The 15,186-nt window shown below is 51.6% G+C and overlaps 1 protein-coding gene across 2 annotated transcripts in view; it reads left to right on the top strand.

Annotated features, from left to right (window-relative positions):
- The window catches only part of ZNF496 (zinc finger protein 496), a 44,855-nt gene extending 39,864 nt beyond the window's left edge, over positions 1 to 4,991 (top strand). For both annotated transcript variants that reach the window (XM_012752016.3, XM_076009272.1), the window contains one exon: positions 2,291 to 4,991. In XM_012752016.3, the coding sequence (XP_012607470.2) occupies positions 2,291 to 3,018 (728 nt within the window). In that variant the 3' untranslated portion in view covers positions 3,019 to 4,991. The remainder of the gene's footprint in view (positions 1 to 2,290) is intronic.
- Positions 4,992 to 15,186: the final 10,195 nt, after the last annotated feature.

The following is a 15,186-nucleotide window of genomic DNA, read 5'->3' on the forward strand; positions in this document are numbered from 1 at the left end:
TGAGCCACCAGGCCCGGCCTAGACATACCTTTAATGTCCATGTGTCTACCAACCATTTCTTCAAGGCTTTTCTTTTTTAACATGGACCTCAAAACTCTTCTAGCCTTTACCCATTTCCTAGTTCTAAAATCACACCTACATTTTTTGTTATTTGTTACAGCTGCTCCCCACTTCCTGGTGCCAAAGTCTGTACTAGTCTACCAATACTACCAGAACAAGGTAGCATGGACTGCATGGCTTAAACAATAGAAATTTATTTTTTCACAATTCTGGAGTCTACAAGTCCAAGACTGAGTTGTCAGCAGAGTTGGTTTCTTCTGAAGCCTTTCCTTTGGCTTATAGATAGCCCGCTGCTTACTGTGTTCTCACATGGTCTTTCCTCTGGGTCTGCATCAAATTTCCTCTTCCTATAAGGACACCACTCCTACTGGATTAGGGCCCACTCATATGACCTCATTTTAACTTGACTGCCTCTTTTTTTTTTTTTTTTTTTTTTTTCCGGCATATTATGGGGGTACAGATTTTAAGATTTCAATAAATGCCCATTTCCCCCTTCCCCCCTTTGGAGACCCCATCTCCAAAAACAGTCCATTCTGAGGTACTAGGGGTTAGGACTTGACAGAGGAATTTTCAGGCCAGCTCAGTTCAGCCCATAGCGTGCCCTGTCTGCTGTTGTAATTCCAGCTCCTCACACAGTTAACAGACCAGGTCTTAGCAGCCTACCAGAGCACTGTTTTTCCTTCTCCACCAACATCCATTAACAGTTAACAGAGGCGAATTGCTGGTCGGGTGTCTTCTCATCGACAGCTGATGAAAGTTAGTTAAGTTAGCTTGTCCACCCTATGGGGCCCACAGAGTACGTCACACGCAGGACCTCAGTTACCCCACCAACAACCTGGAACGATGGGCTGCCAGTGACATGCTCACCTTACAGATGAAGTGACCCAAGCTCAGAGAAGCCGTCTGGCTGGAACGAGGCCTCTGCAACTAGAAAACCAGGAGGACAGATGAGCATGAAACACACTCTGCCTCATCTGGTGATTTCTCTCTGACACTGCATGGGTTTTCAGCAGGCTCCTGGCCTGCTCCACAGTCTCACCTTCTCCCTGACCCCACTCCTTTGCCTTCTGACCAATGGACAAATGCCCCCACAGGTTCTGCCACTGCCCATCCTCTCTCCTGCTCTCTGTAGCTTCTGGGTTTTCCTGCCCTGCTTCTGTCTGTCCAGCTGCACCTGCCCAAAGCTGCTCTAACCTGCCAGCGCCCTCCCCCTCCAGTCAGTAAGTCCAGACCAAAGACCAACCATGTTTTTACTAACATCTGGGAGGGCCCATCTCCTTCCTACCCACCCCAGGGTCTAGACCTGAGTTCCACATTTCATGAAAGTGAGGAGACAGGCCACCAGTGTCATGGGCCACAGGTCAGGACCTCAGGCTGGACTCCCTGCTGCCTGTTCACGCCTCCCATGGTACCGCCTTCCACCATCACAGACTGGGGATCCACTGAGCCCGCTTCAGCCTTGGTTAGAAATTCTGAAGCATCTCTACCCATCAGCACTGAGGGCCTCAGATGTGCAGTGACACTGAGAGGGGGAGATGCTGGGGCACTCAGTGACCCTGGGCAGCAGCAGCCTTAATGTCATCCCAGCAGGGCTTGAGTACCACTGCAGCCCTCCTCCCTGAGGCAGATCCCCTCAGTTTGTTTGTGTGTCTAATGTGGTATAATAATAATATCCAGGAGCAAATGGGGCTGTGCATGTGGGAAGTCTGGCAGAGTCCCTGGAGCATTTAAGTGTGCAGAGCATGGTAGCTGGCACCTTCCTAGAACTCCATGTATAGAATGTAGCATCTCCCTCTCTCCCAAGTACTTTAACATATCCCGATAGAGTTTTTCCCTATACCTGGCTAAGTAAGGGGGCAATAAATAATGTGTAAGTGGTCAAAGATTTACACAGACAAATACAGACTCTTAGGGCTTGAGGGGCGGGGGAGGTGGTTCTCAGTGGCTAGGGAATAAAAGGATCCGGGTGGGGCTTAGGGAGGAATGGCCAGGAAGAGGGAGCAAGAGGATAAAGAGGCCCCAGGCTGCTTTGGACACAACATGGCCCATGCTAAGAATTCCTTCTCTCGGGCTGCAGCAGTGGCCCCTGCAGGACTGGCTGAACGTCCAGCCCTGGTCACCAAGGAGCGTCGCAAAAGCGTGGGTTTCCGGACTCCGTGCGGAACCTTCCTGGGTCAGATTCCTAAGGGCCGGGTGGAGGGCCACTAACCTGCACCGTGCTTTCCTGTAGCTGGAGGCGACCCACCATCCCTGCAGCACAGCCTGGAGGAGGAGGTGACCATCGAGATTGTCCTGTCCAGCTCTGGGGACGAGGACTCCCGGCACAGCCCGTACTGCCCTGAAGAGCGCGGGAGCCCCGCCCCGCGCCGGGGCAGCGCCGAGCCGGGGCCCGAAGCGCAGGCCTCCTCCAGGAAGTCCTACGTGTGCCCGAACTGCGGGAAGATCTTCCGCTGGAGAGTCAACTTCATCCGGCACCTGCGGAGCCGCCGGGAGCGGGAGAAGCCGCACGAGTGCTCGGTGTGCGGGGAGCTGTTCAGTGACAGCGAGGACCTGGACGGGCACCTGGAGACCCACGAGGCCCAGAAGCCTTACCGGTGTGGCGCCTGCGGGAAGAGCTTCCGCCTCAACTCCCACCTGCTGTCGCATCGGCGGATACACCTGCCGCCGGACGGACTCGAGCAGGTGCAGAAGAGGGAACAGGGGCCCTCGGAGGCCGGTGAGGATCGCCCGCCGGGAAAGGGCGAGGCCAAGCCGAGCTTCCAGTGCTGCGACTGCGGGAAGGCGTTCCCGCGGCACGACCACCTGCTCCGGCACCGCAGACGCTTGCACCCGAAGGACAAAGCCCGGCCCTTTCAGTGCCGGTACTGCGTCAAAAGCTTCAAGCAGAACTGCGACCTCCTCCGCCACGAGCGCCTGCACATGAAACGCCGGTCCAAGCAGGCCCTGAACTCCTACTGAGCGCGCGCCTGGCGCGGCCCTCTGGGCAGGTGCTTCCCTGGTCGCCCTCCCGCCGCGCCTCCCCAGGCAGAGGGCACACCTCCTCCTGCCCTTTGCTCTCAGGTAGTGTCCAGCTTTCGTGTGGTGCCATGGTAGTCCCCTCCCTCCCCACAGGTGACGAGAGCATGGCCACTAGACAGTCGGTTTTGTTTCTGCTGTGCCAAAAAACAGGGAGGTGTGTCACTACCAGCTTCAGCGTGCCAGGTGTGTCGGGTCTTAGGGACACCTGCCAAATGCTCTCAAAGCTCCACGAGTGGACTGCATCACCCCTGTGGCAGCAACCCGTTGGTCACCAGCCAACCCTCAGCACACTCCTTCCCGTCCTACCCTGCCAAACACGGCCTGGGATTCTGAAGGTGAGAGCGGCTGCTGCAGGGTGATGGGCAGGAGGACGTGTAGGCGCAGTGGGGAGCAGTGCCAAGCACAATAGCCATGCCGGGGCACAGAAGTCTGAGCCCAGGTCCCTGGCCACCAGGCCCCCGGGCGAGGAGCACTGCGCAGACCCCGAGATTATCAGGTGGCCCTTTTGGGCTGGAGTCCATGGTGGGAAGCCCCAGAGCTCCTTGAGGTTGGGAAGCTTGTCATGCCTTTTGATTTGCCTTGGCGGCCGGTGGTGCAGGAGCAGGAGCTCATGGAAGGCAGAGCTTGGGTTTAAATTATGTTGCACACCCTCCCTAAAACGTCTCTTGTCTCTGTACCCTGACGGCCCTTGGCGAATGCTTGTGGGATGGAAATGGAGTTGTCATCGTTTAAAAGGCACTTAAATCCCTCCTCCCACTCTGTCCTGTCTAGGAATATGGAGCCCAGCTCCTAATGAAGGGTTCTGTCTGGGTGAGCCAAGCCCTGAACAGAATCTTCCATGACTTCCTACTCTGTAGACACTTGGAGTACCCATTGTGTTAGTTTCCTAGGGATGTTGTAAGAAGGTACCAAACACCACGTGGCTTAGAATGACAGAAATGAATTGTTCCGTAGTTTTGGAGGCAACAAGTCCCAGGACAAGGTGTCAGCAGAGTTTGTTCCTTCTGAGGGCCCTGAGGTAGAACCTACTCTATGTCCTAGCTTCGGGTGCTTTCTTGGCAATTGTTGGTGTTCCTTGGTGTGTACAAACATCGCCCAATCTCTGCCTTCATTGTTACATGGTGCTCTCACCGTGGCTGGTCTGTTTCCAAATTTCCCTTTTGCATAAAGACACCAGTCATATTGGATTAGGGCCCACCCTACCTACTCCAGTATAACCTCATCTACATCTGCATCTGCAGTGGCTGTTTCCAAATAAAGTCATATTCTCAAGTACTAGGGATCGGGGCTTCAACATTGGAATTTTAGGGGTACACAATTCAACCGACAACTCCAGTTAACCCTTCAGTGTGCTGTCATTACCGATTCGCATAAGTCATTACAACCAGTTAGCTGCTCACGGTTCCACTGAAGGCAGATTCGGCCCCACGCGTCTGCACTCAGGGCTGGTATCCTCTGCACGGATGATCTTAAGTCTTTAAAGTGGAGTTCTGGACTGCGGGAGACCTTTGGTAGTGAAACCTCAAGCAATCAAAAATGTGGTCTTACTGTTCCTGGAAGACTGGTTGTGTCAACCTGGGCCAGCAATGAGGAGGCACCAAGGCTGTAACATAGCAGTGGCTGAATCTGAAAGCCACACCCAGGTAGGTATTTTGTACTTCTGTACATCAGATCCCACCATGGGCAGGAAGCCTGGGTAAATGAATGCAAGGTGCCTGGTGCTCTTGTCAGCCACATAATTTTCACATCAAGAAGCCTTTGCCCCGAACTCAATAAGAAAGTTAAAAAATTTTATAAGTACGATTACTGTTTCTGTGTAGATGCGTCTACATGTCCAGGAGCAGTAAATGCAATAAAACCATTTGGCCATACTTTAAACAAGAAATAAACTATTGAGGCTTTTAGTTTCTAAATAGTTTGTCTCTTGCGTTGATCTGCCTGGAAAAAGGGGAAATCAGATCTTTACTGCCAAGGGAGGGGGAAATTCCAACTAGAAGGCAGACTCTGTGCACATCTACCCCCCACCCACTTGCGTGCACTTGCCTGGCCTGAGGATTCATTCCACCAGCAGCTCCAAGGCCGTGGAAGGTTATATTTACCCCTCCTGCCTCAGACATTTGTCTAAGAGGAACAACTGCTATACTTACCAGTGCATCTTACATGTAAAACCAGATCCTAAATGAGATAGTGACAGAGGGAATGTAATGGAACTGGAGCCACAGGAGGCTGTCTCTGGAGTCCCCACCAGATAATGTCAGGAAGCACCCCACCACCACTGATCCAAAGCCAACAAAGTCACCTCTGTCATTGGGAAGTCACATTTCCTCTGGATTTGGAAACCCTCCTGGGTAATGCAGCTCAAATCCCAGGTTCACCCCATGCAGAAGGAGCAGGTGGCTGACTTGCTCTGAGGAAAGGCCCTCCAGCCTGACAACCTCGCCCCAGTGCGGGGGAGCTGGGCCAAGTTGGTCTCTGTCTCCCTCATTGATGCTTTTGGCCTCAGCTGAAAACAGCTGGCACACTGGGTCCCTTTCCTCTCTCCCCTTCTCACCAGGCTGGCAGGCCAACTGGAGCTGTGTCTCCCCCTTGCCATCCAGGCTGAGCCCCCACACCTGAGAAGCATCCTCCCTCTTTGTTCCCCTGATCCCTTGGCATCATTCCCACAAACCCACAGGTGCATAATAAGAACTCACAGAATTAATATTCGTGATAGACTTCTCATTGAAAAGGTAATGTGGAGCATAGCTGACAGGTGGAGAGCAGGTGTCCTATGAGACCTTTAGGCCTGGACAGTTCTAGTCACCTGATCTGGCCCCTCCCCGAAGCAGAGAGGAAGTGACTGTTTCTCCTTCACTGGAGGTAGGTTGCATTCTTGGTCACATCACTGCTTTAACCCAACCTTTGGCATTTTCTGGTATCCTCTATCTCCCCAACTCTTGCCCCAGCTAGGAAGAACAAACAAATCGAGGCCAGTGGTGGGAAGGTCCGTTGTCTGTCCTAAATCATACCATGACAAATGGAAGAGAAGGTGAGAGCCCAAGCCTGTGGAGATCTCATCCAAGTCACTCCTCTTGTGAGATGGTTTCCTGTCCTCTGCCAAAATCAAAGTTTGGACCAGATGCAGCACTCTGCTTGCAGCGTTATGTAGGGCATTGGTGATAATCATAGCCCTTTCCCAATTCCATCAAACAAGGCCAGACATTTTTTCTATTAGCAACAAATATTGATAATGTTTTGTCTTAATAGTGATGGCCAATGCCCACCAGTGTTCCATGCAACAAGGCTACAGGTTAGAAAACTTGCCTAAGACAGACTGGCCAGAGGAAAGGGAGTATTGATAGGACCACTGGACCACCAGTAGCCTCCGGCACCCCTGCCCACATCTAGGGCACCCAGCAGAGCACCGACAGCCCAGCATCTGTGGGCTGGTTAGTAGGATTGGAAGCTCATCAAGAGCAAAGCCCGGCCAGGCATGGTGACTCGCCTGTAATCCTAGCACTCTGGGAGGCCAAGGCGGGTGGATCGCTCAAGGTCAGGAGTTTCAAACCAGCCTGAGCAAGAGCGAGACCCCATCTCTACTAAAAATAGAAAGTAATTAATTGGCCAACTGAAAATATATGGAAAAAATTAGCCGGGCATGGTGGTGTGTGCCTGTAGTCCCAGCTACTCGGGAGGCTGAGGCAGGAGGATTGCTTTAGCCCAGGAGTTTGAGGTTGCTGTGAGCTAAGCTGATGCCATGGCACTTTAGCTCGGGCAACAGAGTGAGACTCTGTCTCAAAAAAAAAAAAAAAAAAACAGCAAAGCCCAGGGGTTCATCCTTACCTGCTGTTTTAACTATCAAATACCAATCGGGGGCTTTGTCCTCTCTTGAAAACATAGCCTACAGTCAGGGTACCATGATTATCAATGTTATATATGAAGGCTGTCCAGCCATGTAATATGAAAAATAGTATTCAATGGCAGAATACTTTTCGGACAGCCCTGGTAATCACCAGAGTACATTGACATCTTGGAAATTCCCTGTGAGAAGATGCCAAATTCTCTTAATAAGGGATGGGAAAGCAGATTCTTCAGGAATATGTATTAAATACGAGTGGGAAGAACAAGAGGCCCACCTGACACATGTTGGCTACGGCCAAGAATGTCACAGGTAGGCTGGTAGCCTCTACAAGACGAAGGGCCATGTTCTAATCACACAACCAAATGGCAGGGGAACCACTCTTTTTCCCTCACCTATTGTGGCTACACTAGCCTGTGATATACTGGTCTTGCTATACCTTGTGAAAATATGGAGGGGCTGGGATATCTGCTGTTTTGTGTTTTTGTTTGTTTGTATGTTTGTTTGTTTTTTAAGAGTCTTCCTGTGTCCACCACACTGGAGTCTGGCGGCTAGTCAGAGGTGCTCACAGCACACCGAGTCCTCACACTCCTGGCCTCAAGCAATACTCTCGCCTCAGCCTCCCGAGGAGCTGGGTACTAGGCACACACCACCGTGCCTGGCTTTTGTACTTTTTTATGTGACACTCAGGGAGGTGCGGCTACAGGAGAAGACGGAGGAGAGTCTCAGGAAAAGACGACGTTTATTGCACTCACAGATCCTAGAGACAGGAGGCACAGCATGCCATGCAGGGCCACATGGGAAAGACACCAGGAGGCAGAAGTCAGGAGCAAGGGGAGGGTTTATATCACTGTCTGTATGGGGGTTCCTAGGAAAGAGTCAAGTCAGGGCAGGAGGACGTTTACGATTGGCTAGTCTGAATGATTTCTGTGGGCTCTGGGCTACAGGGGTGGTCCTTAGTTCCCTGGCATCTGACCCTGGGATGATTGAGGCAGAGGAATATTGCTTCCTGGGGGTATACAGGCCGGATAGGGGAGGTTTGGGTCTGGATTGACTAGTTTGCAAATCAATGCATGCTCCTGGCTGGGCACTTTGCCATCTCTTAGGCATTGGCTAGCCCCAGAGGGGCAGTCTCTCCCCAGACAGAAAGGTTTTTTAAGATGTCCGTGCATCATCATATCCAGAAAGTTGGGGGGAAAATATTGACAATGCTGCCCTGAAATGTTGCTAGTCAGAAAAAGTACATCTAGTAGTTGGGGTTAATCAATTCTATCCAAATCTTCCCCTCTGACACCCCCTTGAAATTGTCTGTTTGCCCTGAGAAAAGATGGGCCTGCTGCAGCCAGCTGAAGGTGAGCTCGGAGTGAGATTTCAGAGATTTTAAAGAGTCTTTTCTGGTGCTCTTACAGATACCAGAAGAAGACCTGAAAGACTGTAAATCACATGGAAATCACACCAACACTGAATCCAGTTACCCTCTGCTATGGTTTGAATGTCCCCTTCAAAACTCCTGCGAACCCCGTCCCCCGCGTGGTGTGGAGAGGTGGGGCCTTCGCGAGGGGTTGGGTCGCCGGCTCTGCCCTCGTGACCGGTGCCACCCCTCATGTCACTGTGCTGCTGAGCTGATGGATTAGTGGGTTGTCAAGGAAGGGGAACTGGTGGCTTTAGAAGAAGAGGAAGAGAGACCCCAGTGACAGGTGAATGGGCCACAGGACACGTGTCACACAGGCTGCGTGGGAGAAACGCGGCTGGGTACTCACCCGGGCGGGGCGTGGGTGGGCTGAGTCCGAGAAGAAGTCAGCACGGAAGGGGTTTAGTGAGGGTTTTATAAACGGGGACAGCCGACCCCTGCCCCCTGCCCCCTGCCCCCTGCCCCCTGCCTGTTCGGTTGTTTCTGGGCCAAACTGGCAGGTGAAGAGTCGCTCCCTGCTGCGGCGGCAGAGGACAGCGGGCAGAGCAGCTGTTTGCAGCCAAAGCTTCTTCCAACGACCAACTCCTAGACCCTCTGCCCCAGGCGTCGTCCTTCTGCTCCCGTCCTGATCGGGAGAGCTGGGAGGGACAGCTCCGTCTGCAGCAGGGAGCGCGTGGGAAGCAGTGCGGCTGCCAGAGCCGCGAAGCCCGGGACGCTCCAGATCCTGCAGCTATTGTGTTAGCAGCCCAAGTTTCGTATTAGCCACATTCTGCCCTAGACATACTTCTCGGGTTCCCACCTGGAGCAAACCTAACACTGAGCTAGCACATTAGCACCCACAGCCCCTCTCCATGTGATAGCCTGTGCTGCTTCAGGACTCTGTAGAAAGTCCCTACTAGCAAGAGGTCCTTACTAGATGCGGCCCCTCAACCTTGGATTTCTCAGCCTCCATAACTGTAATAAATAAATTTTGTCTCTTTTTTTTTTTTTTTTTTGAGAGGGAATCTCACTCTGTTGCCCAGGCTAGAGTGCTGTGGGGTCAGCCTAGCTCACAGCAACCTCAAACTCCTGGGCTCAAGCAATCCTCCTGCCTCAGGCCTCCCTTGTAGCTGGAAATACAGGTATGTGCCACCATGCCCGGCTAATTTTTTCTAATTTTTTTTTTAGTAGAGGCAGGGTCTCACATTCTCTTGCTGAGGCTGGTCTCGAACTTCTGACCTCAAGCCTTGGCCTCTCAGAGTGCTAGGATTACAGGCATGAGCCACCACACCTGGCCTATTGTTTCTTTACAAATCACCCAGTTTCAGCTATTCTGTTATAAGCAACAGAAAGCGTTAGAACCTGAGGCTTATTAGTGTTTGTGTCAGGGTCTTGATATCAGGACCCTGGAGGGTGATCAGGTGCCTGATTTCACATAGGACCCTTCAGGCCAGTGGTTATGGTCACCTGAATGCCCTCTTTGGGACTACTTTTATCTTGAGTGGCCACAGAGACCCATCCCTTTCCGCGCAAGTAAGCTCAGTAGGCTTCACTCTTAGAAGTAAAATCCCAAGTTAAAGCAAATACTATTGGGAGAGAACTTTCATTCAAAATTTCTGATAATCTATTAACAAGATAATAATACACCCTGTGTATAAAAGGAGATTAAAAACAAGGTCCTAGAGAATAAGAGAATATGCTGGGAAACTGGATAGGGATAAATTATGTCCCTCAAAAAGACATGTCCATATCCCAACCCTCAGAACCTACAGATGTGACTTCATTTGGAAAAAGTGTGTTTGTAGGCATCACTGAATTAAAGATCTTGAGAACAGATCGTCCTGGATTAACTGGGTGGGCTTTATAAGAGAAAGGAGAGTGAGATTTGAGACACAAAGAGGAGAAAGTCATGTTTAGGTGAAGGCAAAGATTGGAGTCATGCAGCCACAAACCAAGGGACACACCTGGAGCCACCAGGATCAGAAGGAGGCAAAGGATTCTCCCTAGACGCTTCTAATCTTGATTTCAGATTTCTGAACTCCAGAAATGTGAGAGAATACATTTCAGTTCTGTTAAGCCACCCAGTTTTTTGGACTTTGTTACGACAGCCCTAAATTGTATCAGCTTCTGTGGTCTCTGGTGGCTCTTGGCTTGTGGCTGCATTACTCAAAACTCTGCCTGTATCTCTTCCCATGGCCTTCTCACATCTTCTCTTCTGACTCTTTTAAGCCCTCATGTCATCGGATTTAAGACCCACCCAGGTAAGCCCAGATGACCTCATCTCAAAATCTTTAATTTAATTGCATCTGTGAGACCCTTTTTCTAGATAAGGTCACATTTACAGTTCCTAGGGGCAAGATCTTCATGGAGGCCCCATTCAAACCACAACAGAGATTACCGACCCTCCAGTTCTTTCAAGGGAGGATTTCAATCCCAAAGCCAGTTAGCTAATCAGCAATGTTCTGTGGCACCAGGAAACCAAAGCTGTCCTAGACATTCTTTCCGGTTGTCCATAGCAAAGTGACCCTCCCTCAGGAAATGTTTTTTCAGTCGAGAATCCAGGGGGGTCAAACTGAAAGAGACAGGATGAGTTGTCGCAAGCCCTCATCTGGCCACTGGGGACAGCTTGGTTGGACGTTTTATCAGAAGTCAGAGACTCAGAGTGTGGGCCGCCGTTTTCACCCACCTGGCTCAGTCCGGAGGGCTCTGTGGGAGGTGCAGACATCGCCACAGGAAGCGCTGGCCTCCCCACTGCGGCCTCCCCACTGTGGCCTCCCACAGATGCGGCCTCCTGAATGCCTGACTGGGGCGGGGTGGGTGGGGGAGATTTTTCTGAGCTGGGTTTTGAGAAGAAGGGGGAAGGGAAGCAAATTGCTTTTCTGAATTTTTTTATTGTTTTTTTGAGACAGAGTCTCTCTTTGTTGCCCAGGCTAGAGTGAGTGCCGTGGTGTCAGCCTCGCTCACAGCAACCTCCAACTCCTGGGCTCAAGCGATCCTCCTGCCTCAGCCTCCCGAGTAGCTGGGACTACAGGCATGCGCCACCATGCCCGGCTAATTTTTTGTATATATATTTTTAGTTGGTCAATTAATTTCTTTCTATTTTTAGTAGAGACGGGTCTCGCTCAGGCTGGTTTCGCACTCCCGACCTCAAGCAATCCGCCCGTCTCGGCCTCCCAGAGTGCTAGGATTACAGGCGTGAGCCACCGCGCCCGGCCTGCTTTTCTGAATTTTATCTTGGCGGGATGGTAAGGAGACATCTCAGACAAAGGCCTGGCTGAAGCCAGTCTCCTCTCCAGCTGGATTCCTCCGGGTTAGAGGGCTGGGGGCCGCGGCGGGGGTGGGGTGGGGGCCTGTCCCAGCCCATGGGCCCCTTGGTGGGCTGGGCTCGGGTCAGCACGCGGCTGAACAAGGAACCGCCTCTGCCCAGTCTGAGCTGCAGGCCCTGAAGTCACGGTAAATCCAGAGAAGGAAAAATAATCGTGTTTATAATAATAATAAGACCCTGGTCTGTTTTGAAATGGGGCCGGGGCAGAAGGGACTTTAGAGCAAGAGAACTTGTCTTACCTGGGAGTGCCTAGGACCACTGTCCCACCCCTGCCCTCTCCTTGCCCACTCGAGCCCGAGACTGGCCCCTTTGCAGAGGGAGTTTTGAAAATCCAGGATGCCTCCATGTGGCACTAGATGGACATTAATTTGTAAATTCCACCACCCAGACCAGCCTCCTCCTGTCTCCTTAGGGGGAGAGCTCTCTTTGCAACCCCAAATAATCGCTTTTGGGAGCGGTTTATTCCAACAGGGCCGCAGCAGAAGCTGAGGCTGGGCTCATTGTGGGTGTGGTGCCTCCTCGAGTGTCTCTTGTCTGCATAACTGGATTGAACCTCCAGAACGAGTCATGGAAACACCGCACAGCTGGTGTCTGGGAGGTGTCAGCCCCCACTCTAACTCCCGTTCCTGCCCCCTCTGCCTGCGCTCTGCTCTCCAGGGAGGCCAGTGAGTGCTGTGCGGACCCAGGCGGCAGACCTGGCCGGATTCTGGTCCCACCACCCCTGCACGGCCTGCGAGCTTTCCTCGGAGCCACTGGACCACTCTGAGCCTCAGGGTTCTGGGAGTGGAAGCAGCCCAGGACAGTGTGCTCTGGCTGCCGCGGAGGCAGCTGCACGGGCAAAGCCTCAGCATAAGGGGCTGGGCGGGGTGGGGGTAGGACATGGGGAGGCGGGGAGAGGGGCCTGGTGAACTGGAAAGGGAAAGTACATTCTTCCTGCAAGATTTTGTTTATACTTCAACATGCCCCCCCCCCCTGGAAAGCAGGAAAACAGACTCAGGAGTCTTCCTATGACTTGGGAGAAGAGTTGTGTTTACCATTTACGTCCCATGGCAATTGCTGAGGGCCAGGCCCTCTTGAAAGAGCCATGCACAGATTGACCCATTTAATCTACATGAGCAGCTGCAAAGGAGACATCAGCGTCACCGCCCATTTCACAGATAAGGCTCTGGGTGCTTAAGCAAGTTGCTCAGGAACTCAGAGCAGACCCAAGATTTCAATCCAGGCGGCCCATCTAAGGGCTGGGCTTTTCATAGTAGGTGGAATGCTGTTCACTGGCAGAGTAATTGAAGGCATCAAATAATAAATGATTTTAAATTATTGCTGTGATAGGGGCTACAGACTAGGAATACAGAGAGAATATAACAGAGAGTATTCCCCTCATCTGAGGGGTCAGAGAAGCTTTCCAAGGAAGGGTCAATGGAAGAGAACCCAAACTCTGTAAAATAATTTAAAGAGGTTTATTCTGAGCCAAATATGCAGGACCATGGCCTGGAGAGCCAGACCCAAGAGGCCTTGAACAAGTGGTTTTTTTTTTTTTTTTTTTTTTTTTTTGAGACAGAGTCTCGCTTTCTTGCCCAGGCTAGAGTGAGTGCCGTGGCGTCATCCTAGCTCACAGCAACCTCAAACTCCTGGGCTCAAGCAATCCTTCTGCCTCAGCCTCCCGAGTAGCTGGGAGAGTAGCTGGGACTACAAGCACGAGCCACCATGCCCGGCTGATTTTTATATTATATATATTAGTTGGCCAATTAATTTCTTTCTGTTTTTATGGTAGAGACGGGGTCTCGCTCAGGCTGGTTTTGAACTCCTGACCTTGAGCAATCCACCCGCCTCGGCCTCCCAGAGTGCTAGGATTACAGGCGTGAGCCACCGCGCCCGGCCTTGAACAAGTGGTTTTTCCATGGCTTGGTTTTATACATTTCAGGGAGACAGGAATTACATGTAAAGTCATAAATCAATGCAGGGGAGGCACACATTGGTTTGGCCAGAAAAGGCAGGACATCTCTAAATGGGGAATTACAAATTATAGGTGGATTTAAAGATTCTTTGATTTGTAATTGGTTAACGAAATGAAGCTTTGATTAAAGGCTTGAAATGTTTTCAGATAGGAAGTCTGCTAATCAGAGATGAGCCACCAGGAATATATGGACACATACCCAGACTCAAGTGACGTGTTAAGTCAATTGAGGACCTGCAGGTGTGGTTTGAGCTCTGCCTTGCACAGCCTGAGGCCTGTGAACTACTTACAAGAACTACTTAGGAAGGATGTCTCCAAGAGCAGTGCCCAGGTGTAATGAGGTGTGACTGACTTCCCTTTTCATTGCCCGCAACTCAGCGGTATTTCTGGGATTGCCAAGAAGAGGTCCCTTCAGTCAGCTGGGGGGTGGGGGTGTAGGCTTAACATTTTATTTTAGTTCACATAAGTGACTCTGAAAGAGATGTGGATGATGAGTAAAAGGTGGCAGGGAAAAGGCAGAAGGCAGGGCTTTCCATGGCTGGAAGGACTTAAGGGGGAACCACGAGGTTGGGGGCACAAGGGCGGAGCGGCAACAGGCCCTGCTGTGCACCTGGGCAGCCGCCCGCCAAGCTCCTGTGTTAACGACTCTGCTGCAGTGGGGCGCAGGGGGCGGCGGGGCGCAGGGGGCGGTGGGGCGCAGGAGGCGGGAGGGTACAGGGAAGGGGATGGGAAGCAGGAAAGGGCAGTGAGGTGCAGGGGAGAGGTACGAAGGGGCAGGGGACACAGGGAAGAGGGCAGTGGGGTACAGGGGGAGGTGAGTTTCAAGGCCACTGAGCTAGGACAGGTGAGATGCCAGCCTGGAGCAGTGTGGAGGCAACTTTTTAGGGGAAGAGGAGTATAGAGAGCTGGGAAGTACTTGGCAGGCAAGCTGAGGAGGACTCTCAGGTTTCCAAACATAAACACAGCTGTGCTGTCCCAGGGAGGAAGGAATATTGCAGCACAAGTTTGGTGTGGGACATGCTGAGCTTGGGGGTCGCCCTGGGCAGGAGGCAGGAAGACATGCAAGTCCCCAAAACAGAGAGAGCTTTAGACCACCAGAGAAATGCTGGGGGTCCTGCTATGTGGCTGTAATTCCAGCTGCGAGAATAGTTGAGATGCTCAGAGGAGGAAGGACACAGACAGGAGAGCCTGGGTGGAGAGGGCTTGGTTGGCATTTAAAACACAAGAGCGAGTTCATATTCTCAAAACAAAAAATTGAATAAATAAATGGAGTAGATACAAATCACCTATGAAGAAATACAAATTGTCAACAGAAAAGAAGCCAGACTCTGTAAAATAATTTAAAGAGAGTTATTCTGAGCCAAGTTTGAGGACCAGGGCCTGGAGTCACGTCCAGGGGGCCTTGAGCAAGTGGTCTCGCCATGGCTGGGTTACTGTTTGGTTTTATACATTTCAGGGAGACAGGGGTTACAGTAATGTCATAAATCTTGGTTTGGCCTGAAAAGGCAGGACGTTTCCAAGTGAGGCTTATAAGTCACAGGTTGGTTTAAGGATTCTTTAGTTGACAGTTGGCTGAAAGAGTTAAGCTTTGTCTAAAACTC

This window comes from Microcebus murinus, chromosome 13 (genome assembly GCF_040939455.1).
Source record: "Microcebus murinus isolate Inina chromosome 13, M.murinus_Inina_mat1.0, whole genome shotgun sequence".
NCBI lineage: Eukaryota > Metazoa > Chordata > Mammalia > Primates > Cheirogaleidae > Microcebus > Microcebus murinus.